Here is a 27,689-nt window from a genome sequence, read left to right as displayed (position 1 = left end):
ATGGTAAAATCTTGTTGTGTTTGCAAGTGTCGAAACGTGTGTAATGGAGAATCACGGTCGAAGGGTGTCAGTTTCTTTCGGTTTCCCAAGAACAAAAGAAAAAGAAGAGCCTGGATAAAAGCTGTTAATAGGGATAAATGGACGCCAAACGAGCATACCTGGATCTGCTCGCAACATTTTGTTGATGGGTGGCACGGAGATGAACCGAGCGATGACAATTATGCCCCAACAATATTTGCCTACAAACAGAAACGATCGGAAGAAGATTTTAACAGGGAACAGAGACGACTTGATCGAGAAACAACCAAGGTATCTACCTTTGATTTTCACCAATATATTTTTTGAAATCTTATAAATAAAACGGCCTAAAAATCAAACATAAGTTTTATAGGAGGTACAACGAGAGATCGATGTCAGATTTAAGAAGAAAAAAAACACGTTTTACCCAGAGCTACTTTCTTTTAAATCAAAAACATATTTATTCATATAATTTTGCACAGGATTTATAAATTACCCCAATTTCTTTCAAAATACATAAATATACATGTATAAAATATTTTTATTGCTCTACTTTTTTTTTTACAAGGAAAAACTTTGTTCAGAGAGGATAAACAGGGAGAGAGAAAGTGCTAATTTAGAGTTTTCTCTGCTTGCACATGGCTCCTACTGTAGATCAACAGACGAGTCAGGTGATCACAGTACAGAGGGAAATGCTTTAACCAGTGATCATGATGAAAATGGACCAACAGATGATGTTGACATTAAGCTGACATGTGATGCAGGTACACCAGGGATGAATTGATTATTTAACTGAATATTTCAATTGCAATATATATCTTTTTAGTAAGATACTAGTATGTCAATTTCAATATCAATATAAGATATTCAGTAGATTTGTAAAATGTAAATAAATTTTTAAAATTCTGCTTGCTATAAATTATTGATGATATAAACACATTTAAAGGTGTACAATGTGAAGAAGACCCCCTCCTGAAAGAAAACAGAAACCTTAAAGAGGAAGTAAGAAGACTTCGAGAGGACCTACGTAAACACAAATGGTCTGCTGAGCGCATTAAAGATGATGATGGCATGACACGTTTTTACACAGGGCTACCTTCTTTTACAATCTTCCTGTGGCTGTACAAGCAAGTGTTGACATTTTTTCTTAACTTTTTATTATCTTCAAATATGTATCTTTATACAAGTTATGATCATAATAAATAATGGAAAAAAATTACAGTCATGTATCAAAAAACTGATTCACCTTCTTCAGAGGTATTGTGATTGTTTATGCAAAAATTAAATTATATTTCAGATGTTATTGACTGCTTAAATTTTTAGGTTTTAAAAATTCCTATAACTTAAGTTAGCATCACAGAATGTTAATTCTGTAATTTCATTGATTACAGTTACCTTTCCAGTAAATGTTCAAGGATGACATATTGGAGGGGGGAAGGACAGACATCAACTACAGACAGAGTGAGAATGTCATCATCTTGCTTACATCCAATTGATCAATTATTTGCTGTCCTCATGAGGTTGAAAGTTGGACTCTATGTGCAGGATATATCAGAGAGATTCCAGATCAGCAGTGCTTCATTTTCAATGTATTTTACAACCTGGATCAGTTTAATTCATGCCGAGCTCAAGTTTCTAAACCCATTTCCAAGCAGAGATATTATCAACAGAACTATGCCTGAATCCTTTAAATCTAAGTATCCATCAACCAGAGTGATTATTGATTGTACAGAACTTTTCATTCAATCATCAAGTAGCCTAATAAATCAAAGCCTAACATTTTCTAACTACAAGCATCATACTACTGTTAAATTTCTAGTCGGTATTAGTCCATCTGGAGTAATTACTTTTGTTTCTGATGCATGGCCAGGAAAAACTTCAGACCGTCAGCTAACTGAGGAATGTGGCCTACTTCAGTTACTTGAGCCTAGTGACAGTGTAATGGCAGACAAAGGCTTCACCATAGCTGACTTACTTGAAAAAAGACAATGTTCCTTAAACATTCCACCATTCCGAGGTATTAAATGAAGTGTAAAGTTGTAAACATTCAGCTGTTTGTTGTTTATTTTTATCTCACGAGAGTTAAAAAATTAGGATTTCTTTTTGCTGATAAGAATTTTAAGTTAAAATAAAATCTTTTAGTCTTCCTTTAATGCCAGATCTTAACCTCACCCCCTCCCACCCAATCAACTCAATCTATGTGCAAATGGTTAGATTTGTTTGTTTGTTGTTTCTTTTCTTTTTTTTTTAAAGATAAATCAGGAAAACATTGCATGGTAACTAGCTTAAATAATTTTCTTAATATTGTATTCTAGGCACTTCTAACCAGTTTTCAACAGATGAAGTCTTCAAGACCCAGGAGATTGCCCAACTTCGGATTCATGTTGAAAGGAGCATTGGGCGTGTGAAGAACTTTCATGTCTTAGAAGGAGTGATCCCCCTTACAATGGTCCACTTCATCACGAAGATTTTCCAAGTCTGCTGTTGGCTGACCAATCTGGATTATCCGCTTGTTGATGGGAAAAAGATTTCCACTGATGAATCATAACTCTCTAAGTAAGACATTTAAATTCTTGTTTTGATTTTTATGAATTCATTCCATATTGCATATTATTAAGTAATTATGTACTTAAAATATTCCTAGTAATTAATACAGTACACAATATACAAAATACTTAATCAGAGCTGTCGTCTTGCAATTCATATCACATATTATGCTACAAGAATATTTTCACAAATAAAAAAAAATTCTAATGCAATTGTTTTGTAAAACACATTTTGATTGGGTAATACACTGACATCTGAGGCAGTTAAATGAGCATAAATGAGAATGAAAGCTATTCATTGTGGCGTCATAATAGAGTGACGCAAAAACACAATGCTCTATGACGTATTTTATATAACAAAACTCAACAAAATAAGACATGAAAATCAAACAAAATACATATATTGCATTAGAATGGGAATAACTATCTTTTAATTTGGTATTTGCGAAATACCAAATTAGAAGATAGTTATTCCCTGATTCAACCTTCTACTTTTAAAAAATAATCACAAATATCCAACACTTTAATTTCCACAGATAAATAATTGTAAATTTGTAGCTGTGTACTTAGACTGATACACTATAAAGTGCAATAGAACTAGAGTCAATTCATCTAATACTGTATGTGTTCTTAAAAAAGCAGGCTTTATATTTAAAGTGGCTTTGGTGCAGACAACGATGCGCTAATTTATGAATACCACTAAGAAATCATTTACAAATACAATATACAATGCTTAAGAGTGTAGCGCTAATTCATGAATACGCCAACAACTCACCTAGTAATTGCGTTAAATTTTGATTACGCCTATTTATGCACACGTACAGCATTAATCTCATACAGCCTTTGCTTCAAAGAACTGCATTGCATCACTAGAGAAATTTCAACACTTGTATAATAATGGATAAATTTGCTCCATGTAAAATTTAACTAATTTTGGCATCATAGATGTAACAAATTGCTCATCAAAAAGAATTCTTTCTATAAAAATGTTGTTTGCTTTAGCTGCAGTCCACACAACAAAATCCACCCAAGGTACACTCTTGATTGCCATTTCTCCCTGCACTTGTGCATAAAATTTGTGAGATTTTCTCAAAGTTGGCCCTGAAGATGACATCTCAAGACAAAAGTGTCGATCATTCAGTTCCAAGATTTCTGATATTTCGCACTGGGTAATATTGTAACCCTTAATCGAAAAGGGACACTTTATTTCCAGTAATCCCATGTCTCCATTTTCAATTACCTTCCCATCGCTTGAGGCTCCAAGGAATGAGTGTGTTGAATACAAGGTGATCCCTGTAGGATGTACATCTGTATTTTCATTTATGGCCCTTTTAATGGTAAGGTAATCTTTTCTGGCCTCTGCTTCATGATCTATCCCCCACTGGACTGGTGGTGGTAGTGCTGTATATCTGAAATATTTTAAATTAAGAGTAATAGAAAGGATAAGGTATCCTGTATATATGTCACAGGGTGAATAAATTATTATTCTGATAAATATTATATGTATGATTGAATATTTAATGACCTAATCACTAATCATCATCATCATTTTCATCTATAAAGCATAGTAAATTACAGTCCTCTGGAATTTACTATGTGTTCATTCATAAAATATCTCATTCATATTCATGGGGTTGAATGCTCATTGGTGGATTTAGGAGTGTGAAAGGTCAAATGTGTTTGTGTCAGAATGGGTGAGGGTTGAAGTTGTGTGATTGGTTGATATTTTAGAGTGAGAAGTGTGTGAGTGGTTTTACTAGTTTGGTATTGTGTGCGCATGCTTGGCGCCAAATACCCTAACTAATTCACTCCACCCTAGGACAGCCAGGAGTAAGGAAGAATTCCTCTCTTACTCCACAAAGTCTATCATTTTATAATGTGGACAATTTAACTGCCTATTCGGTAAGAACTTTTACCACCGTTGCTTTGAATAAATTAAATATCTTATCAAATAATTATCTACTTAAAGATAATTACATTGGAAAAGTTAAAATATAGTAAAGTAATTTAATGTGTGAGTGTATAGGTATGAGAGTGTATTCATTTATTTTCATTACTGTTATTGTTACAGGTCACCTTTTCAGTCTTAACATGAAATTGAAAAATATATGCATCGAACCCAACAGCTGTTTTCATTGTTATTATTATTAAAAAGGAGTAACAAATAAAATACGTCTGTGACATATATATTGACTAATCTACATACTAGGTTCATATTACAAAATAACATGTACATAAGGGAAATAACTCCAGCTATTGTAACATTAATGCACTTTCAGTATTCCTACAATCATTCATTGTAATGATCGTTTACATTTAGTAATATTACTATTTACATTTATGAAAAATAATTAATGCAAGATTTATTTGCAAAAAAAAAAAAAAAAAAAAAAAAAAAAAAAAACACTATGTGCAAATAATTAATTACTTTATAATTTTTTAAAAGGAATATTACTTGTCAAGATTTGATCCATGTAAGATCTGATTGACGAGAGATTTTGCTGGGGTTTCTCTTGCTAGTAGCACATCACCAAACATAGAACTTGTAATTCTCCCAAGGTGGAGAGCTCTCCACATCTCACAAAGTCTCTGTCCTCTTGTCTTCTCCTCTATAAAGTTCACTAGCTCTTCATCTATCATAGGTGGTGGTACTGTTGGAAATGAGAAAAGAGTACATAAAAGATATGTTTTTATTTTATAACAAATAAAAAAAGTTAGTAGAATTATACATGCATTCATTAAAATTATTAAGATACATTACAGTTAATAATCAATCTAATTAAAATTAATTTTCCATCTGCAACATCACAGGGAAGCAATGTATAGATAAAATGGGGAGTGGATGGAAGATCTAATTAGATTGAGATAATTATAATTGTGTTTTATCTCTATTTTTGCTAATTGGTCTATGTTTAGGTTTTAGACATATAGGATCAAAATTCAAAATTTTATTTTCAACTCACAGTTCTCATCTGATAACAGCATCTTTTCCATTTTCAGGTACAATGGGTGCACAGATGTCTCAACTTCCACTTCAACTTCCACAGAACTAGGTACATTGGAGTCTGGAATATTCCAGAGATGAGCCATACCTAGACAACAAAGATTTTATTATTGAATCACTGCATAAAATGCTAAATACTTTACTCCTCTAATCATTTATTTAATTTTAAGATATATTATACATCTTTTACCTATTCAAAAATTATTTAAAATTATATTTGTATCTTTTAATGTATTTACCTCATAATATTATATACACTGCTTTCAGTTTGAGTATGATATTTACTTAAAATTATTTATAATATTAAAAGAAAAATTTTTGTTTCATTGCAGTGAGATATTTTTTTTTTTATTCAATTTTCTTTTTTGTACTTCAAAAACATTAAAAAAGGCAATTTACAAATATTTGTAAACCTGTATGAGGGAAACAAGCTCTTAGTTCCCCAAGTTGATCCAGAGACCAAGCAAGGCTATGATGTTTGTCCTCAGAATGACGAGGGTCGAACCTGGCCATTGCTGAACCATGTGATGGTGATGATAACCTGGCTACATCATCATCAGTATCACTGCTTGCCATTGCCTTGGGCCTTGAAAGGTTAAGGTTGCTTATAGGCTTTGGTTTCTGGTTCATTGTTCGTGGCACTTTCCATTGGCAGAGTGTTGATGTACAACTCTGTTCTCCTTGCAAAGGTGCTTTTGTAGTGGATTGCATATTGCATATGGTGAAGAGCAGCCCCCCAATATGACTGCATGCTTGAGCTAACCTGTATATGTAATTTACAGAAAATATGAACACATATATAACAACATATTATTAGAATAATATAAAATGAAAGATTAGATTTCATCTGTTATTTTGAAGATAAGAACTGTGTAATACTTACCCTATGGGGCATTGACAGTAAGCAAAGTCCACCCTGTTCTTCCATCAGAATTACTTATGCACAAAAAAACCTGGTAACGCTGTTTTTTCATTGATGCTAAGCAAAATGCTTTAATGTACACTGTAGATTCATCAATCTGAAATTTTAGTAAAAATTTTATTTTAATTATATTGTCATTTTTTGAAAAATGACATCAAGATTCTTTCTGAAAGTTGAGTACGGATATCATTTTTCTTTATTTCCAATTCCTAATTTTTTCTTCTAATTCATAATATTGGTAGTAAAAATCATGGAAAATGTAAATTTTGTGTCAGAACCACAGGTCTACAGAAGCTTCTACTGATATATTGATGGTTAAATTTTTTTTTTCATTATATACTCCAATATGTCAGTGGGATCAAAGCAATCTGAGGGCTTGTATTCAGAACAAATCAGAAAATGAATTAGTTCATTTAAATGAAATCAAATTTCAAAACTATTTAATAACATGTGTATTATGTATTTCCAATGTTTACATAAGGATAGCCATGTAATGGGGGGGGGGGTTCAAGTGTTCAATTAGCCAAAGGTTATTTTTTTATGCCTTTACAGGACAAAGTGTTGTATCAATCAAGGTATTTCCTTAACAGTGGAGGACAAATTATTTTTTGGAAATTTTCATATGTAAGAAATATTTCCAAAATTTTTCCTTCTCAGAATCAAATGATCTCATCATTTCGTCACAGGCCGGTAGGAAGCAATTTCAGTTTTGGGGGGGGGGGGGCACAGCCATACATTTTTAAATGGGGGACACTATCAACTACCAAAAATTCCTTGACAAGCAAAAAAAAAAAAAATTGTCATCAGACGTTTTTATTGAGGGGGCACAAGCATGTAGTAGCTATGTTTTCTATATATTCTATGTATTGGCAAAATCATTGTGGGAGCAACCCCCCTCCCCCGGTTCCTACGGCCATGCATCAGATTAGAATAAATCAGCTATGTATGTGTGTTTGTCAAATACACTCTCTCTCAAAGTGCTGAACATTTATCTTAACTGACCTAGAAACATCTATATGTAATTCATAAATCTCTGTAGTTAAAATTTCTTTATAAAGACTAGGTTTGCATAATATTATTAACTTACTCGTGCAATACACATATTCTGGACATCCCCGGCATCAAAATGCTTCACGGACTTGTCTAAACCCTTGAAGTTTTGGATGCATTGATCACCTTCCTGCCTTCGCCTTGTTATCATGAATTCATATACCATAGAGAATGATATACTCGGAGGTTTAAGATCCTCCGATATTGACTGATAATGGACTGCATTGAAAGGGGGCAAGTTTTCCTTAAACTGCACGTCAGTTGGATTAATGCAAGATGACAATTGCACAACTGGAGTTATTAAAGCTGCTGGTGTTTGACTAGATAATATGTCACATATAAGATCATCCTTCTTTCTCTTTGAATTTATCCCCAGATCAGCTGCTATGCTACGCAAAACACTTACGTTTGTTTTCTTTAAGTTTTCGCGGGTCGCCATACTGTTGTAACTCGTTGCCAATGTAAACAAGGTAACGATAAACAGGAAATGTTTGTCACTCGTACATGAATTGAAATAAATAAAATAAAACATATTTCAAACCAATTTTATTCAGTTTAATAAGTAAATATCAATTCAACAAAAATATACGACGATGTTAAAAAACACTTTTGACGAAAATGAAGCGTAGAATGTTGCACAGAACGAGTCGTGATTTTTCCACTCGGAAGTACTTCTGCGCATGTCTGCATATATTATTAAAAAGGTCTATTCAAAAGCTGATATCAAGTTGGAATTGACAGAAACAATACCTTTTTTTAAAAGAAGTGTGAAAGTTTAGGCAAACAGTTTGTAGAAAATTGGCGTTGTTACAGACAGAAATAAAAGCACATGAAGGGGTAGGGATATTCAAAACATGCCATAACGTAGTTCGGTGATATGATAATATATCTAGACCATTAACTTATACATGTAAATAGACATGAAAATCAATTTAAAGATTTTAATCAACGTTTGTCAGGGTTAGTGTATTTCAACATCCACTCATTAAAGCGGGTTTATTCTGTAAGTCGATGATCTTTTGATCATGTTCTTAAAGAAATTTAAATGAATGTGCAAGTCAAGTAAATTTAATACCAACCTGAGCATTACTTGAGAAACACCATGGTTGAAATGGAAGAATTGAATAGGAAACATACAGTACCAACCAGACCCAACCTGACAGATAGCAGTCCCAGAGCAGTCCCACAGCGGTCTCACAGTAGTCCCACAGCAGTCACAGCAGTCACAGAAAGCAGTCCCAGTAGGAGGGGTTAATAATTTAATGGGCGGAGCTTAGTCATGAATGAGATTACACAGTGTACCAACAAACAATGTCAGTAATATAAAGGCAGTTGATATTTAATGATAAACCTTTTAGGAGAAAACATGAGGACATGTTACCTGTACATGTACAGCATATTTACAATTCTCATGTGACAATTATTTCCGAATAACTAATAAAATTACAATATATATGAGAAAAAATAAATAATAATAGAAGAAAAGATACTTTCACACTAAATACACTGTAATTACATCCGTAGCATATTGATTTGAAACCAAATTAAATTATTTTTTTATTAACTTTTATTTATTGATAATAGTTACCATATATATTTTTATAGAAAATTAATCATGTGCTTAATAAAATAATAGCTTAATTTTAGACAAGAATTTAATGAGTTTGTAATGGATCCTACAATTATAGATCAAGGCTGATTCCCATATTACTCCATATATTACGTTTTTATTTACGTTGAATCTTGAAAAAATATACATGTGTATCATGAATCTGATGACAGTTCATTCTTTATCAAATTTTGCTTGCTAATATATTCTGGCTATCATTTTTTATTGACTTGTCGATTGATTGATTGATTGTATGTTGTTTAACGTCCCTCTCGAGAATTTTTCACTCATATGGAGACGCCATCACTTCCCGGTGGAGAGCTGCAAATTTTGTCCTATGCTCGGCACTTACGGCCATTGAGCAGTGAGGGGTCTTTTTCGTGCCAGCACCTACTGCGATACGGGACCTCGGTTTATACGGTCTCATCCGAAGGACCGGTCTCCACGTCCCACAGTGGGATTCGAACCAGCGACGTAAGGATCAACTCCTTACTTCGCGACTCTAGAGCAGACGCTCTAACCACTGCGCCACGCGGGCGACTTGACTTGTCGATATAATTATTGTAAGAATCTTTACGCAACGTAAAACAATTTCACTAAAATATTTCCTGAGCCCTTACATCAGTGTGCATGTGTACACATGTAAGTCCTGCAAGTGACTATCTCGGATATTTTAGAAATTGAACAATCCTGAAATACATATACCATATTTATTAAAACAAGGGTTTTGTAATCTGAGGAACGAAATAAATGCCATAAGATTTTTGACCAGCATGGTCAATGATGTGTAACTCTGATACCCATATAACACACGAGGACTATCTGCTATTCCTGCCTACAGGCGATTGAAAACTTAGCCAGAGGGTCGTAACATAAAGGGTACTTAAGTCCAAGACCATGCTTAAGTAGGACTTAAGTACAGTCTTAAACTTAAGACCGTAACTAGAAACGTGCTAAGATTTGACAATATTAGCAAAACTTAGGCGGCCGGTAGAGGTGACTTAAGTGTGTCTTAACCTTCTTCAGCATATATTTTGAACTATTTAAAGTTGACTTTCTATATTAAAACATTCCTCTATTTATATAATATATTAAAAAAAATAATTTTCTTTATTTAATATACTGGTATGAGAATTTAAGTTTTTCGTCGGGGGGAGGGGGGCATTCATCACTGATTCCAATATCACTCTCTAAAGGACATACATGTTAATAAAAAATATTATTTTTGGGATACGTATGCAATATTAGTGGGACCTAGATTATAAACACTAATCATTATAAGTAAATTATATACAGTTATCATGGATTTGTTTGTTCACTGTGAAAAAATTTGAACAAATAGATTTTAAAATTGTCGGTGAATTAAAGGCTGATGATTAGAAAACTAATAAAGATTGTCTGTAAATTAGATTGATTGAATGAAATATATGGAGATGTAGAACGCAACAAGCGAGAATTCAGACAGGGTTCACTACCGTTAGAGAGAGAGAGAGTTGTTGATAAGTTGGAGATATGCGAAAAAATGTTTTCTGAAAGCAGGAAAACTTTCCTTCATTAAATTGTAAAGATATGTATCATAAAACGTTTGCAGTCTCTGCTTGTGATATTGGGAGGAAAAAATTAAAATGTCACTATTGTTATGTACTTTTTTTATTAGAGTTTCAATTACATAGATGTTCGGTTATCGTGTCATGTCTGCGAGAAAGACAATTTGAAAGCAAGTGAACATTTGTCAAAATAAAGAATAATAACGGTAAACTGAACACACCGCAGTCCCGAGTGATAAAAAGTATTCACGCATTTACAATGAACCACTAGTGCCACTTTGTAACAGTGCAATATTTGTTTTCAAATATTCAGAATGATTTAAAGAGAATTATACTTTAAATAAGAAATCTAATCTAAACTATCTAAAACTGATGGGTAAGAACGTCAACTTTAATATATGTGTCATTAAAAACGCAACTAAATCATTTTTACAAATATATATACAAATAAATTGAAAAACTAGGATGATTCATAAAAAATATTTTGAACATAAGTTTGACTTAGCTAAGACCTATCTAAGTCCGTTTTATGTTACGGATTAAGACATACTTAAGTAGTACTTAGGCAGGTCTTACGGTTGCACCTAAAACATACTTAGGACCCTACTTAAGTCAGAAACTAAGTAAGCTCTATGTTACGACCCCCTGGTGTTTACACATTTTATATATCGTGTACGGTTTTGAATAGGCGAGACAATACAATTATTACGTGTATCTTGTTTTTCCTCAAAGTACACAAAAAATTAAGAAATAAATTTCGACATTTTCAAACATATTTATTTTACTATATTTTATATATTTATTAAAATTTTTTGATAAATTAAAAATTAATCCGGGAAAAAAATCAAAGAATATTTGCTCACGTTGTTTATATAACGGGAGATTATTTCATAGAAAAAGATTGTATTTATTTGAATTAATTATTAGGTTTTATTTTGAACCTGTTAAAAACGGCATTGAATGTTTAACAGCTTTAATTAAATGAATTGTTTAGTTTCAAACACCTGCATTTACGTTAAATACACGGATTAAAAAAAATCATTTTCTGACTTGTTTTTTTAAACTGGCAAAACAACTTTTTTCTAATTACCAACATTTAATTAATTTTTTTAATTAATTTTACAATGCAATGTAGGGAAATCGGCAGTTGACATATATCCTTAAGTAGCTAACCGTTCTATTAAATTTTTGGAAAGTCCTTGTTGATTAATTTTAATTTTATTACACCTCTCTGCTGAAAGTAAACAAAACTACTGTACAAAATGAAGCCTGCAAATTCAGAATACACAAGGGGCGGGGCTTTCTTGTCTCTTAATCATTTTACGCATGGGTGATCAAAGCAGTCCCAGGGACTGCTGGGTTTACTTTCTAGAGCAGTCTTACAGCGGTCCCAGAGCTGGCCCAGAGCAGTCCCACAGCGGTCCCATAGCAGTCCCACAGCAGTCGCAGAGCAGTCCCACAGCGGTCCCAGAGCATTCGCAAAGCAGTCCCCGGGACTGCTTTCTGGGACTGCTTGGGTGTCAGGTTTGGTCTGGTTGGTACTGTAGTAACATATCAAGTTAAGAGCTATCTCCAGCAGCCGTGGATCCTTATTCCTTGTATAAATTGAATTTATTTTAATAACAAGGTTTATTTGTATGTTCCTTGAGTTTTTTAATTTTTTTGTTTGTTTGTTTGTTTGTTTGTTTTTTTTTTTTTTTTTTTGTTTTTTTTTTGGCAAATTTAATTCCTGCCTTCTCAAATTAATAGTTGGAAACAAATGATCTGATCATCTTATTTAATAGGTAATTGGAAATATTAAAGAAGGATTTTAAGTTTCATGAATCTATTTTTTCTATTGTATTTATCTGTTTCAACTCCATATGCATGCTGTTCGGAGAAAAAATATGTGGAGGAAAACTGTCTGATATTGCAATACAAATTAGATTGTTATTTCTTTTTATTTTCAGTTTTTAAAACAATGTACTTTTTTCAGATTTCAAAAAAAGTAGGAAAGAGAAACAAGTTTCACATCTCTTGATTGGGCTTTGATGGAGTGTAGTTAATGCTGTGTAGGTCTCTCTGTAAACACGTCTTTTTCTGTGTTTACAAAAGTTAACCCTTCTTTATTGGAACTTAATGCTTAGTTGTTTGATCTATACATAACAAAAATGTTCATTTATTTTAACTTACAGTCTTTCAATCGGACTAGAGCAGCTTTCTCTCGGAACCTGTATTCCCTCAAAGCACCAGGTACTACCACTCAATGAATATTGCGTATACAAAATGATCTTTCAAACTGACAAGAATATCTTTTCTTGAAACATGCAACCACCATTTCAAGAGCTAGCACTTAATCAAAATTTGAATCAAGAAAAGCAAAAACAAAAACAATTTGCAATATGTTATCCATAAATATCATTAAACAAACAATATTATGTGTATATTTTGTGACATTTTTGGCTATTTTTTTTATGAATGCATTTCAGATGTCACATTATTTCAAGAAAAGCTGCAGGACACAATATCATGACAACAATAAGTAACATCTGTTTCCGCTATACATTAATGATTTGTACTGTTTACGGTGAGTATTTTTATTCATTCTTTTTATTATTGTAAACATGAAGAAAAAAATATACTATGGGTAGGATTTATTAACTTATTTTTATTGTTGCATTATTTTCTTCTATATGTAGAATGTACAGTGGAGAGGCAGTGCAGAGTTATATCTTACAAAGATGAATGTGGCAATCAAGGCTTGTTGTGGGATTGTAGTCGGCTTAACTTACAAAAGATACCTCGTGAATTCCCAGACAAATTAGAAAACAAAACGCTTATGCTTGACTTCTCTCACAATGATTTTACGCTGATATCTCCCAAAATGTTCACAAGCATCTATTTAGTTCAAAGCATGGTAACAGCCTTATATTTTAATAATAACAAGCTGAAATTCATACAAAGAGATTCCTTTAAACAACTGCAAAACTTGTGTTTTCTCGATATTTCATCGTGTAACCTCTCGCAATTGTCTTTCAAAGTTGATGCATTCTCTAATCTTAGAAAATTGAGAATTCTGATAGTTTATAATAATTCATTGACAAGCTACCCTGATGTTGAAATATCAAGTATTCTCTCTTTGGAAGTATTGTATATTGATGTGTTCGGCTCATTTAGATTCGGCGATTCTTTCAAACGTTTGAAAAAATTAAAGGACATTACACTATTCTCAACATCACCTTTCCATGTATACAGTAAGAGCTTTAGTGGATTATCTGCATCCCCAATTCAATATCTGACAATGAATTTCGAAAAGCATGTGCATTGCGATATCAGTGAAGAGATATTCTGTTCTTTTCCTTACCTACGAGGTGTAACAATTCATTTTGGAGGGTGTGACATGAATGTAGTCTTGAAAAGTTTAAAATGCTTGGAAAATCGAACGATGGAATACATCGTTGCCAATTACAACTTTCCCGACATATCTTTTGAGTTTTTCAATTTGGATAAAAGCAACAGCAAACACCTTTTTAGAATCTGTGTCAAAAATGTAACCTTCTTTCATGACCACATTTCAGGCATTCTTGCAAATCCTCTCGGAACTAATTTGGGAAACTGTATTGAAATGTTTAATATCTCCAACAATAGAGTAGAGGCCATAGATCAGACCATATGGATAGACCTTGTGCAAAATTTTCCAAAACTTAAATTTCTTGATTTTACTTCATTACCTTTTATGAAAGTAATGGATATTTTAAACAAGTTACCTCAAATGCACTATAAATTGAACAGAAATCTAACAATAACATTTCCTCTTTCAAAGGAGTTACAGGTTTTAAGATTAGCCAATACATATTTTCACAATGTTCACTTTAAATACTCGTCCCTATTACGCTTAAATGTATCTGGTAGGAGTTTGCAAGAATTAAACTTATCACATACAAATTTTCCTTTAAGATACATTTTTGAGCTAGACACACCGAATTTAGAAGTTCTTGATATTACTGACAACAGGTGTCCCACAGTATATGATCACTTATTAGAAAAAGCAACAAAACTTAAGAAAATTGTTGCAAAAAATATAAAATTTAACTTTGATGGATTGGAAAGAATATTCTATAATCTTGAAAAGCTCGAAGATTTAGACCTACAAAGTAGTAATTTAACCAACTTTCCACCTACTTTATTAAAGTATCAAACATTCTTATTGTCTCTGAACGTAAATGAAAACCATTTCTCATCCTTTCCAATAACTTTGACATATGTACAGAATTTAAAACAATTGTACATTCGTTCTAACAAAATAACATCGGTCACAGAGTCGGACTTTATCATGCTTAAGAGATTAAGAAGAGTCCAGATTTTCGTTCTTGGAAATCCTATAAACTGCGATTGTCTACATGTTCAATCACTCAGAAGGTTGAAGGAAATTCAGCTCTTGTTTGGAGATCTCAATGAAACTATGTGCAGTGAAAAGAAGTTAACAGTGTTAGAACTTCTACAAGAAAAAGCATTTGCCAAATTCGAGAAAAACTGCCATTCTGAGACATGGTTGGCGCTTTCTTTTTCTATGTTAGTAATTTTAACTGCTGCGATTACTATCGTTTTCCTTGTGAAAAAATATCGTGTTCACATTGACTTTATTATTCTGAGCTTACGTAGTAGATGGAAAGGTGTTGTATATTCCGCTGAGAGCGAAGACTGTCAGTTTGCTGCTTTTATATTCTACGCTGAAGATGACTATAGTATTGTTAGCACTGTTTTATATCAATCGCTAACAAATGAAGGGTTTCAAATAAGTTTTTCCGATAAAGACTTCACTCCTGGATTAACTAAAGCTGGTGAACTATTATGGTTTATAGATAACAGTAGGAAAGTCGTATTTTTTGTCACTGAAAATTTTTTGGCCAGTGGTTGGAATTCGTATGCTGTACAGATGGCTGTGACTCATTCGTTTCATAATGATCGGCAAAAATCCATCATAGTGATAATTAAAGACAATATTCCAATAAAAAGAATGCCAAAAGACTTTCGATATATCTGGTGGTCCATTGTGAGTATAAGGTGGCCAGAAACTACCGAGTTGATGCAGCAGTTCTGGTGTGAACTCTCTTGTATCTTAAAATTGGATTAAATAGATTGTTTGAAATACTGTGGAAGAAGTTGGAAAATCGAAGTTATAAAAAACGATATACACTGCCAAGAAATGAATTTTTAACGATGATTCATTTTGTTAATATGAAGTGTGAAATCTTGTCATACAAATAATATTATTTCATCCTATTTGTTCTCATATTTAAACTGTTTTTCTACGTGATTGAAATAAAACAATAGCTTGGGGCGAAAGAGAGATGTTTAGATGATAAAAAGCAAGCTTTTGTTTTAATGCTCTCTACAGATAAAACAAATCAATTTATTTATAGATTAACCTGAACAATTATAGGAAGAAGAAGAGGTTTCGGTTACACTGTTGTTCGCTGGGAACAAATGAACGTAGATTCTGTGGATCATCCTAACACACGAATTGAAATCCCCACAAACAACTGTGTATAGGTTAATGTCCCAGTACCTCTCAATTCCTTAAACAGTTAAAAGCAATGGAGCCGAGGTTCCGATAGAGCCGAGGACCATTGCTTCTAAGGAATGGAGAGAAACGAGGATATTGAACTACATAAAATCCACTATTTCAAATGCTCGTAATTATTGCTTGTCAATATATAATCAAAATATTTTAATACGATGCACCATATATATATATACATTTATTGAAGTATAGAGTTATATATGTAGTTCGGCAAGTGTTATCAAGTAATTTAAACACAATGTCTCCGAACGATTTGCTTGTGTAGTTCGTAGAGAATCTAACTATGAATCTTATTGTACAGTAATCGATAATCAGATTCACCAGATTATTCTTAATATGAAAATATAAAATTATTTTTTTTTATTTATAATTCTAGTATAGTTTTGTTACGAGTTTTATGGAGACTAGATTCAATTTTTGTAACATAAGAATCATCATCAGCATTTTCAATTAAATTTAACAACTCGAAAGCTCTGCACTGCAGATTTCCTTTAAAGGTTGAAATGTCCATCGAATAATTGCCGAGTATGTAAGTTTGTCGTAAATATGTAGAGTAAGATATCTTAATCAACATTTTCATGTATCGTAACCTAATAATTTGCATAATATTTATTTTTAGAGCCTGTATTCCAATGATGTAGTAATACCTTTATTTTCTTCCATAAAGAACAAACTGATGGGGCTAAGTTTAGTCAAACTTATTTTCAGACTAATTGAATATGGACAAACGAATGCAATTTTGATATATAGACCACATTAAAGGTACGTGTTGGAAACAGACATATTATTAAAATATTACACAGGGAATTGGTCCTCTCCTTCATTTTCAGCACTCATGTAAACATCTAATTATCGGTGCATATTGAATAAACTTTTGTATTATGCGACGTCATTTTGTCAAAAATTGAAATTCAACACATTTCTTCCAACAGAAAAGTAAATCAGTTTTTGAAAGTTTTCACAAATCTAGCAAAAATACGTAAGAATAACAGACGAGGTATTATTTTTCTATAAATAGGAATAGGAGAGGTAATTCTGACAATTGAGGTACCAGAGAGGGAAATTCATTTAATGTGTATAAATACATCTCTTTTTTTTAAAACTTCAATTCTATGCTAACAGAGATTTGCTCCCGGAGTATAAAAAAATAGTATATGCAAAATTGAACCAGATGGCTTCCCATGTTAATTCTTTGCTACTTATTTTGTAATAAAATTATTAAAGTAACTTTTTAAAATTTCTTTTTCTAATTTCACTGATCATAAATAAACATTTTTTGGCTTTCCTTTCTATTTTCTTAATTTTTTTGTTTGAATATTCAACATAGAAATGGCCTACAAATAACAAGAGTTCTTCTTCCAAACAGAATTTAAAAAAAAATAGCTCATAAAATATAAAAGTAAGTTCTAACTTTAAAAAGAATGAGTAAGTTTATGCTTAATCTTATAATAAAGAACGTTGTTATATTTAATCCGGTTTATTAAAATATAGAATTGTGAAACTTTAATTAAAAGATGATTTTTCAAAATAATAAAATATCATTACATAAAAAGGCATTTCTTGGTTTTATAAAGTATGTCAATTTATTTTCAGAAATTCAATATTTATCTTTTTGGTACTCGTGTGATGCCTTTTATAGTAAAGGACAAAGATTAAGCTTCATCTGCAAATTTTTATAACAATAGTCAAAGTCAAAGTAATCTTTGTTATTCATAGTATCTCAGCATGATATGTCTTTAGAGCTTTCTTATCATATAAAAAATCTCAGATGTCGTTTTGGAATAATATTGTTTAACTTGCATTCGTATTATGTAAACGGACTGATTTTATTATTTTGGAATTTTTGATAAAATAATTACTGTAAAGTACAGCTTTTATTTATTTATTTATGTAATCAGGGACCTATATACTAAGACGATAGGCAACTCCTTCATCGCCATATTTATTTACCCTAACCGTCACACACAACACTGCAAGTTTTTCAAACTACGTTTTTTTCCCAGTAAAAAGCTTGTTTTCTGATTAATGTAATCTGTTCTTTTTGTGTATCAGAATGGATATTTAATAAATTTTAAAGCACATATTATAAAATAATTTAGATATTAAGTTAACAACCACCAAAATTGGCGATTTCTCGGAAATACGACCGATCAGGGGCACGCACTGATATTTAAATAAAAGTAATTACTACTAAGATAAGAAGTAAAAACAGTGCTTATAACAGATCTTGAATAATTTTTTGATTGATAAATTAAGGTTTTATTCTGAAGTATTTGATAGCAAAAGAGATATATTAAATTTTAATACGACTTACGAAATCCCGCAACTTACGAGATATCGCGAGACTTGCGAGAATTGCCTATCCCGTTAGTATATAGGTCCCAGATGTAATTAACAAATTAAATTACCCCTAGCAAAAAAGAACTATAATTAACTAAAGTTAACCATAGCAAAGTATTTTTACTATGAGTTTCAGGCTGTAAAAAAAATTATGTTCTTTACTTCATATAGGCACATTTTTTATATATATATATTTAATGGAACCATTACTTGTATATTTACATTTTTTTCCCAATTTTTACAATCACTGTTATTGAATTTAAGAGATTTTATGCTTTGAAATCTCAACAAATATTCTATAGTAAAGTTTCATAGTAAATCAAAGTATCAAAGTATTTACCATAGTAAACTGTAGATAACTATAGTAATTTTTTGTTAGGGATATGCTGAAAATACACTGCCCAAAACATAAACACTATGCTTATGTTTTTTTTTTTTTTTTTTTTTTTTTTTTTTTTTTACCAGGACCTAATTACTGTACAATGTATCTGTAAAGCTTTACAAAAACTAAGCACATCCAAATCTCTAGCAAAGGACCAGAATGGAAGTCTTAAATGCACTTCGTATACAATAATATCAGAAAGAAACCGCAGGAAAGGGGGGGGGGTTAAAATTCTCATCACATAACAACGACATAATTACATATAATCTGTCATTTCGAAACTCGATAGGCCAGTCAGGAAATATTACTTGACAATTGCACTGTACATACTAAGATAGACATTTCCAATTAATTTCATCATTAACTATCGCAAGTATATATACTATAAACTATAAATTTAACTGCATTATTTCATCAAAACAAGATATATACAATTATTTATGATTAATTTATTTAAAATTCTATTGATATTAATGAATGAACAGACAAATCGATTTTACTGCTAACAGGATTCGGAATTCGAAAATGCCGGTATCTATTTATATCAAGTATACTCATATAACCATTTGGTTTCACAATATAAAACCCAATATATTTGTTCTGAATGTTAACTCCCTCATGATTAAGCAGAATTGGTAGCAGTTAAGTTCGTAGATCCAGACATGAAGGGGTCTGTGATCTATTTGATAAATATTTGATAATACATGAGACAAGCTTAAATATGCGTAAATATGCAGATACAACTATATATACCATTGCTATATATATATGCAGATACTATACAGATATATCCCTTTCATGAGGTCGATCCATAGACATATCGACGTCATAGAAAAGCATATTGACCGAACCCGAAGTGGATTGACCGAATGAAAGGGCTACATTTATTATATTATTTTTTACAGGGATCAACAAAGCAGAATAATTTAAAGGGAAAAAAATTGGGAACAAGTCACAAGTTTTCTCTCTTGTGTTTTTTTAAACAGATAGTGACTAGAGATAAAAATAAATGAAGATGTTTAATGTAATTGTGTTTCCTTTATACTGATAGAGTAATTTAAGGAATGTACTAATTTACAAGGCTACATTTGTTGAATTATATTATATCAATTTATGAAAAACATATCTGTTTTAATGTAAAGTAGATCCTTATTCATGGCATTGTTACATCTTGCCAATTATTACAGAACATCACAATTGTATATAGGAGTTGAATGATTTTTTTTTTCAGAAACATCAAATCATATTAGCTATTGTGAAGTCATCACTATTGCTGTCTTAAATAGATTATTTCCAATTTTAGAAACATCAAGTCGATGCATGTATGTATTTCAGAATCTACAAATACATATGTAGTAACACAAGTCTATATGCTGTTATGTACATGCTCTCGATCATGTAATCAAGTTTGAGCCAATCAAAGAGCTTGAAATAATAGAGAAAAATAATAAACCACTATACTATTGCAATAAGACATTGGTAAAATGTCTTTGTGACTTTGGCCTTGAAATAAATGTATATATATGTAAGTTTTGGTGTACCTGTCTTATAATGAAACACCCGTTTATATATCTTGTTTTTGTTAATTGTAGATGTGATATACTTGTTTGTTGGTCAAGGAAATTATATACCGAATCAAATGTCATGGTCAAAAACAACTTTACCTGAGTAATGCTCCTAGGGGTTTTGAATAACTGACGTGGCTTCTAAAATACATTTGGCACCCACTTTTTCAGCTCTTCAAGGTTTTTTTTTTTTTATTTTTTTTTTTTTTTTTTTTTTTTTTTTTTTTTTTTTAATATTTCTACTTTCGATCCATTCATTGCTTTTCAAAGAAAAATGAAATAAATAACAACACACTCAGGAACTATAAATATAAAGAACGGGAAACTGAGGATACAAAAAATCAATGATATATAAATTTAATCCAACTAAATGTATTTAGATTATTTAAAGAGAAAGCTGTATATTAACTTCCGTATAGAGGACTATATGAATCAAAATTAAAAACGCGACAATTATCTCCATATAACAATCTTTCATCTCGATAAATATTTGATATGAATATTTATGTATGTTCAGGATTTAAAAATTCAAATTTTCTTTTATTATTTCAATAAGTTTTGGCTATATGAAAGAAATCTTGCAATTGCTTATAATGTCAAGCAAATAATTTACTTAATAAAGATTAATAGTTTCATACATTTCAACAGCCATTGTTTACAGGCTTTGCCACCATGGCAAATTTAGATTTTGGAGCAGAAAATGAGGAATTTTCAACCGAGTTTGAGAAATGGAAATATTTTACAGGAAACATGATCGTAAGAAAAATAATTTTAGTGCTCTATCTCTTAAGAAACATTTCCTCCCTCCTTAATGAAAACGTATTGATCTTAATTAAAAAATTACCTTATTTTATAAACATGAATGTTTTTTTAAGAATTCATTGACAATATCCTTTTTCTCAGATACCTTTCGAAATTGATAAGGGGAAACAGGATAAAATTTTCGCACTAATTAAGTGATTATACTTAATTATATCCCTTCAAGGAACTTTCCTTTATATATTTTTTATCTTATTATTATTTTTTGATTTTTGTTTTTGTTTTTGTATTTTTATTTCCATGCACCTTCCTCATGAAAAAGATGGTATCTTATAGATAGCTTTCCTTGCGGAAAAAATAGATTTTGTCCGGAAGGAGACTGTCTGATTTTTTTAGAAAATTATTTGGAATACAAATAAGGTTAATTATCCTTTTTTTTTTTTTTTTAATTTCAAGCTTTGATTGATGTTATTAACATTAAAGATACTGATGATTAGATCCTTAAGTACACAAGAACAATGTTTAGTTAATCAGTCTTTGCATAAAGGAATATACTTTTCCATTGTATCATAAGATATAATGAACAGTATTTTCTTGAAAACTACCTTCACTCTACACGGTTTTTAATCTTTATCATCAAAATATAGTAAATAAATAAGAATTTTTCTTATACCTTTGTATATAACCTAAAGGGTTTGCCTTGACGTATGATGTCAAAATTATGATCATGTCAAATGTATTATTTTTAGAGGAAGATGATTATGAAAGAAATTTATATACCGAATCAAATTACTGAATAACAATGCTGACATTAACTAATTTCAAATGATTCCTTTGAAGAGCATTAATACATACTTTTTCATACTTAGTGATAAATTAATATGTAAGATCAAAATTACGAACGAGCGATATCTCAAAAAGTGTTTCCTTTTTCAATACGGGATACTTTCCTGATATTGTATCTTTACGTTTCCACTTTATATTTAAATAAATGTTAGCTATTGTAAGTTCGTTTGTCATATCAAGGTATATATATATATATAAAAATAAATAAAATGCTCGGATTAACACAGAATGTTCATGTGTTTGCATGAGATTAAACAAAGGTCTGAAACTTTTTTATCACTTAAAAAAACTAACCATCATAAATGTTTACAGTTTTGATGACTTTATCATGGTGAAGGAATATTTTTGAAATAAAATTGGCACAGAATATTTTGCATTAATTCAATGTTTTATGTTTATTTATTTATTTACTTTTTGGAATGTGTAGTATTATTTGTCTAATGAAGAGATGTTTTCAAATTTTTTGTGCATCAAAACATTTCAGATATCATATTTTTTAATGGAAAGCTGTGCTACACAATATCATGACGGTAACAAGAACTTTCTGCTACATATTATTCACCTATGAAGTTTATAGTGAGTATTTTTATTTATTACTGGAAACATTGACGTACTAATCTGCAATTAATTAAACTTTTACTTTCAATCATCATTTATATCTAGTTGTAGAATGCGAAATGTTGAGACAGTGCAGATCTTTACTCGATAAAGATGAATGTAGCAATCAAGGCTGGTTGTGGGATTGTTGTCGGCTTAACTTAGAAAAGATACCTCTTGAATTCCCAGAAGGTTTAGAAAACAAAACGATTATTCTTGACCTTTCTTACAATAATTTCACTTCGATATCTCCCAATACATTTAAAGGCATCCATTTAATTCTAAGCAAGGTAACAACATTAAATTTTGACCACAATAAGCTAAAATTCGTAAGATAAGATTCTTTTAAACAACTGCAAAATTTTTGTGTTCTCAAAATTTCATTTTGCAATCTTAAAGATTGGTCCTTACAAGTTAATTCATTGTCTAACCTTAGGAAATTGAGAATTTTGACCGTAAATGGTAATGCATTTACAAGTTATCCTGATGGCGAATTATCAAGCCTTTTATCTTTGGAAATATTACAGATCGATGTTTTTGACACATTTAGATTCAATGCACCTTTTAAAAATTTGAAAGAATTAAGGGAATTAAAATTATTTTTGACATCCCATTTCCACATATACAACAATAGCTTTAGTGGATTATCAGAATACCCAATTCAATATTTGGCAATGTATTTCAAAAGGAACGTACTTTGCGACATAAGTGAAGAGATATTTTGTTCTTTTCCATACCTAAAAGGTGTTGAAATGTACTTTGGGGGGTTGTGTGACATGAATGTAGTTATGAGAAATTTAAAATGCTTGCAAAATCGAACAATGGATAAAATTGTTGCCAATGCAAATTTTCCGGACTTCTATTTAAAGCCTTTTTATGTGAATGAAAGTAACTCCAGATACTTTTTCAATATATGTGTCAAGAATGTGTTTCTCATCAATAACCGCATTTCAGGCATTGTTGCAAATCCACATGGAACTAATATGGGAGACTGTATTAAAAACATTTAATGTCGCCAGAAATGAAATAAAAATAGTAGACTTTCCCATAGGGATAGACATCTTGCAAAATTTTCCAAAACTAAAATTTCTCGATGTTAGTTTTAACAACATCATGTACATGGGAGTGATGGATTTCTATTACACGTCACTTCAAATGCAATTCAAATTGCAAAGAAGTGTTACGTTAGCACTCCCTGTTTCGAATGAGTTGCAAGTTATAAATTATAACTATAATTATATCCACAATTTAAAATTGAAGACCCTTCTCTGTTGCGCATAAATGTATCCGATAAAAATTTGCGAGAGCTTCATTATTCTCAAACAAATTTTCCTATAAGATACATTTTCGGTCTTGAGACATCGAATTTAAAAGTTCTTGATATCTCCGACAACTTATGTCGTATGGTATACCCTCATGTATTCGAAAAAGCAACAAAATTGAAGCGAATTATTGCAGGAAATATAAAATCAAAGTTTGATGGATTAGAAAATATTTTCTGCAATCTTGAAAAACTCGAAGAATTAGACCTGCAAAAGGTAATTTATACAATCTTCCACCTACTTTATTCAAATATCAAACATCCCTATTGTCTCTGAACGTAGGTAGCACCTTTTTTCATCCTTCCCAGTAACCCTTAAATATGTACACAATTTAAAATTGCTGAACATAACTTCTTACAAAATTGCATCTCTAACAGAGACAGATTTAATCATCCTTAAACGTTTAAGAAGTGCAGAGATTCTCGTTCAGGGAAATCCTATAATTTGTGATTGTCAACATGTTCAATCACTCAGAAGGATGAAATTCAGCACTTGTTTGGAGACCTCAATGAAACTGTATGCAGTGAAAAGAATATAACAGTATTAGGAATACTACAGGAAAAAGGGTTTGTAGAATCTGAGATAAACTGTCAGACTGAGACATGGTTAGCACTTTCTTTTTCTTTATTGGTGATTTTAATCTCTGCAATCACTGCCGTTTTCCTTGTGAAAAAATGTGTACATGTAGACTATATTATTCTAAACTTACGTAACAGGTGGAAAGGTGTATATTCCGTCGAGAGTGGGGACTTTCAGTTTAATGCTTTTATATCTTATGCTGAAGATGACTATAGAATTGTAAGCACTACTTTATATCAATCACTAACAAAGAGAGGATTTCAAATAGGTTTTCCAGATAAAGACTTCATTCCTGGGATATCTAAAGCTGACGAACTATTAAGATTTATAAACAAAAGTAGGAAAGTTGTGTTTGTTGTCACTGAAAACTTTCTCGACAGTGGTTGGAATTCGTATGCTGTTCAGATGGTGGTAACTCATTCCTTTCATTATGATCGAAACAATCCATCATAGTGATAATCAAAGATGATATCCTCATAACAAGAATGCCAAAAGACTTGCGATATATATTGTGGTTTATTGTGAGTATAAGGTGGCCAGGGAGAACTGAGCTGATGGAGCAGTTTTGGGAGGAACTTGCTTGTGCCTTAAAATCTTTAAGTAACTGCTGTGAAATGATGTGGCGAAATTTACAACAATTAATCCAACGTAATGTACAATGTAAAGTAAACTATAAAGTAAGGTACAGAGTAAAGTAAAGCAGAGTAAAACACAGATTTAAACAAAATACAGAGCCAAAAGAGGATGCCACAATTTTCATAAAAAATCTAGTGATAGATATAATTTGGTGAATGTTAAATGAATAATATTCTCCATGCAGAGAGTACAACATGTAAATGTATTTGGAATGTTTGTTTATCTAAATTATCAAAATCCTTTCTTTTGTGAATTGAATTAAAACAATAAATATTCATTTACAAGTGGAAAGAGAGCAGATAGCAGTTTGTGTTACTTTTATATGTACAATGTAGACAGTCTCAAACATAAAGCATTGGAATTTATAAACAAAGAATGTTTCCGTCTCTCATGTATATTTAACTTCGTTGCAAATGTTACATGAATTTTTGTACATATTAATTGTATTACAAATGAATTTGTACTTGTGTTTTCATTCTCTATCTGTGTTGAAAACATGTATTTCTGAATGTTGAAGATTCGAGATTTTGGATTTCAATAATTATAAGTATGATGATTGTGATTTGACACTTTCATGTTGTGGATATAAAAAGCTGAATTTTTTTTTAAAAAAAAATTACTAATTTGTATACTCAGTATATGAAAGTACAGAAGAATCACCTGCATAGAAAATTCCCTCTTATGCACTAGTGTTTTACTTAAATAAAAGACTCTATTTTTGTGTTGTATAGAATATAAGATGACGACCACTTGATTCACAGGGGGGGGGGGGGGTCGAGTCAAATCATTTATTCTTTTTAATGCTTCATAGGATATATGGTATATTTATGTCTTATATAACCATAGTAGAATTATTTATTTTCATCTCTGAAAGAAGTTTTCAAGCAAAACATAAGGAGGGAAGAAAATGTCCAAGCTCAAAATCTATTCTGGAGGGGGGGGGGGGGGGGGGGGGGGCACCGTTCACCAGTCAATTCATTTACTTATCCCCAAAGTCTGCCACCTCCCTCCATCCTACTGAATCAGATATTCGTCCTCTTATGATTGCGCCTTGTAGAAAAATTACATAACTTCTGTTTATGGATTTCTTCTGCAGTAGTTTCTATGTGAACCCAGTGGAAAGAAATACTACTCCTTACCTCTTATGCTCCCGTTATGAAATATCAGGGGCATATAGTGCTACAATTTCCATTGTCATTCTGTCATCCGTCGTAGTTAGCTTTCCGGACTTTTTTGCCATGCTTTTACATAGTGAATTGATGTGAAGTATGTGTCTTGGTACATGTATTGATGACAGATCAAGTTTTTGTTGTATTTATGAAACCATTTTTAAAAAAAATCATAGGTCTTAGATTTTGAAAATTTGTAATAATTTGAAATAACACTGTTCACTAGACTGTTTTGCTATGCTTGTAGATAATAAGTTTATTCGTGGTATGTCTCTTGATATTTGTGGCAGATCAAGTTCGAGTTTCGTGTTTATTGACCATTTTTGCCATCAATCCATCCTTTTTATATAAGTAATAATAGGAAAAATAGAAAAATTTAAGGCAGATAGCAACTGAGTGCACTTTTTTCAGTTTTTCAATAGATATTCGCAATACGCATGTTTAAAAGTTCTTATTGTGCGTCGTGGTCTATATTGTTACAATCATATGCATGACTCCTAAGAAAACTGTCTTATTTTGATTGTATTTTTTAAAACATTTTTAAAAGATTTTTTTTACCCTACCGCTCGCTCAAATGTTATAATTTTTTCTTTCTTTCTTAAGTAGATATATTGTATAATGAATATTCAGTCATAACCATTTGTAAATCTTTATGATTAATGCGACTGAAGTTTTTACATTTTGTCATAACAGCACAGTCTCAATTTGAATTTTCCTTTATTCTGCTATAACAACACTATCATATAAATTTAAAATAATTAAATTTTAATTTAATACGCATGAATAAGCATTTATTTTACTATAAGCACACAAAGGAGGACAATGGACATAAATATAACCTGGTGAAATTCTATAGGGATTTATTATTGATTGATTGATTGTATGTTGTTTTACGTCCCATTCGAGAATTTTTCACTCATATAGAGACGTCACCATATACCGGTGAAGGGCTTCAAATTTTGACCTTTACTCGGCACTCAGGGCCATTGAGCAGTGAGGGATCTTTATCGTGCCAACGCCTGCCGTGACACGGGGCCTCGGTTTTTAAGGTCTCATCCGAAAGACCCGCAACTTTCACTTCAAAGTGCCGAGCGCATGGCGAAGGAACAGTTGCTACCCATTTTATCGACTTGGGTCTGTCGCGGCCGAGATTCGAACTCACGACCTCCCGATCACGGAGCGAGCGCTCTACCGACTGAGCTACCGTAAACGGTGGGAATTATCATAAATCAAAA

General features: G+C 31.5%; 2 protein-coding genes and 2 pseudogenes across 2 annotated transcripts; 3 read left to right on the top strand and 1 right to left on the bottom strand.

The window, feature by feature from the left end:
• On the top strand, positions 1-5,821 carry LOC133194829 (uncharacterized). Its single transcript, XM_061330735.1, has 6 exons — positions 1-309; positions 587-782; positions 965-1,145; positions 1,410-2,035; positions 2,334-2,574; positions 5,565-5,821. Exons 1-5 carry the CDS (start codon positions 1-3, stop codon positions 2,564-2,566), a joined length of 1,545 nt encoding a protein of 514 aa, XP_061186719.1. The 3' UTR covers positions 2,567-2,574; positions 5,565-5,821.
• LOC133194828 (uncharacterized) lies at positions 3,433-7,979 on the bottom strand (annotated as a pseudogene).
• A 7,029-nt stretch (positions 7,980-15,008) lies between these two features.
• On the top strand, positions 15,009-15,809 carry LOC133195318 (toll-like receptor 4). Its single transcript, XM_061331169.1, has one exon. It carries the CDS (start codon positions 15,009-15,011, stop codon positions 15,807-15,809), a length of 801 nt encoding a protein of 266 aa, XP_061187153.1.
• A 5,409-nt stretch (positions 15,810-21,218) lies between these two features.
• On the top strand, positions 21,219-25,347 carry LOC133195317 (toll-like receptor 4; annotated as a pseudogene).
• The last annotated feature ends 2,342 nt before the right edge of the window (positions 25,348-27,689 follow it).

Source organism: Saccostrea echinata, unplaced genomic scaffold (assembly GCF_033153115.1).
Source record: "Saccostrea echinata isolate AGI-Se365-2 ecotype Australia unplaced genomic scaffold, CSIRO_AGI_Sech_v1 ptg000029l, whole genome shotgun sequence".
NCBI lineage: Eukaryota > Metazoa > Mollusca > Bivalvia > Ostreida > Ostreidae > Saccostrea > Saccostrea echinata.
The sequence above is the reverse complement of the archived record's forward strand: the minus strand, read 5'-3'. Positions and strand labels throughout refer to the sequence as shown.